Consider the following 1,254-nt stretch of genomic DNA (forward strand, 5'->3'; position numbering starts at 1 on the left):
CTTTGGTATGAAATTAGAAAGTTACATATTCATCACTAAATTAGTCATTATTTCAAAAGCAAAAGAATCTATTTCAATAGTTATTCATCTTTTATTAAACAGTTTATATAGTAGGTCCATTTTCAACATAAAAAGCGTTGTGGGTGGTTGGCAGATGCTCTGGTGAGTTTTTTCTCCTTATTTCCTATCAAACTTCTATCGTCCTGATCTCTCCTCTTTCTTTTTTGTGTTTGTTACTCTCGTAACACCTCTAATCTTCGCTCTTAATATGACCTTGTTATGTAGCAAGTGCCGTAAAACTCTAAAACTAAACTAAAGAAGTGTAGCACCGTCTGTGTTTGTGCATTTTTTGTAAAAGTCTAATGTACTTTATGTCCTATTTGGCAAAGTGATCCCCACCAAAGTTTAAGAGGGGTCTCTCGTAGCCTAGAGGTTAATTTGTTCGCCTCTCATTCTGTAGGTCCCTGGTTCGAACCCGGATAGCGACGGAATTTTTTCTTCTCTAAATTGTCTCCTTTGACCTTCTTTCCTGCTCTGTCGTCTGCTTACGTCTCCATTTTCTTTGCTCCCTCCTCTGGGCTCCTAGCTCTTTCTGAAGCCTTTCTACTGCTACTCCTTGGCTCCTCTTTACTGCCATCTTTCAACCACACCCATGATCTTCTGGTAGGAAAGATCTACACCTAGACTTCTCGGACAAGGGTGAAAAATCTCGGAGGTCCCGAGTGCAAGTTGCGCTCGTTAAAGATCCCCTGGTGGTCTAAAATCGACAAGAGTAGGCTTCGGCCGCCACCCGGGCAAAATTCAAAATTTCTTACCAACTGAAAATGTTTAATGTGTCCCGTGCGCTCATATGACCTCATGCAGTTGCGAGCGCCGTAAAACACTTACCAAAAAAAAAAATAAAAAAAAAATGGTTAAGATATTGCCCCGTCTGTGCCCCGTCTTATTCTGTGGAATGAGTTTCCACTGTGGCGAAGGGTAGCGACAGCGGAGAAGGAGCACAGCGGGGGTTCAAGGATTCTGATGGGGGCCTACAGATGCGTATGGAGATTCGAGGAAGATGTGGGCTGTTGATACGGAATAGCAACTAGCGGTTTGTGTTCTTTTCTGCTTGGGGGTCTTTTGACAGCTGTTGAAACGAGAGAAAAAGGTCGGGCTATTTTCTGCTTGTGAATCCGCTCTGTCAAATCAACATTTAACTGAAGACAGATACAGTTGGGGGAGAGAGAGAGAGAGAGAGGGAGAGAGAGAGAG

At 42.9% G+C, this 1,254-nt stretch overlaps 1 protein-coding gene across 1 annotated transcript in view; it reads left to right on the forward strand.

Annotated features, from left to right (window-relative positions):
• The window catches only part of LOC106013686, a gene marked incomplete in the record, with an annotated part of 7,782 nt that extends 6,691 nt beyond the window's left edge, over positions 1 to 1,091 (forward strand). The window contains 1 exon segment of the mRNA XM_013090075.1: positions 978 to 1,091. Within this exon segment, the coding sequence (XP_012945529.1) occupies positions 978 to 1,091 (114 nt within the window).
• Positions 1,092 to 1,254: the final 163 nt, after the last annotated feature.

This window comes from Aplysia californica, unplaced genomic scaffold, assembly GCF_000002075.1.
Source record: "Aplysia californica isolate F4 #8 unplaced genomic scaffold, AplCal3.0 scaffold01133, whole genome shotgun sequence".
Taxonomy (NCBI): domain Eukaryota; kingdom Metazoa; phylum Mollusca; class Gastropoda; order Aplysiida; family Aplysiidae; genus Aplysia; species Aplysia californica.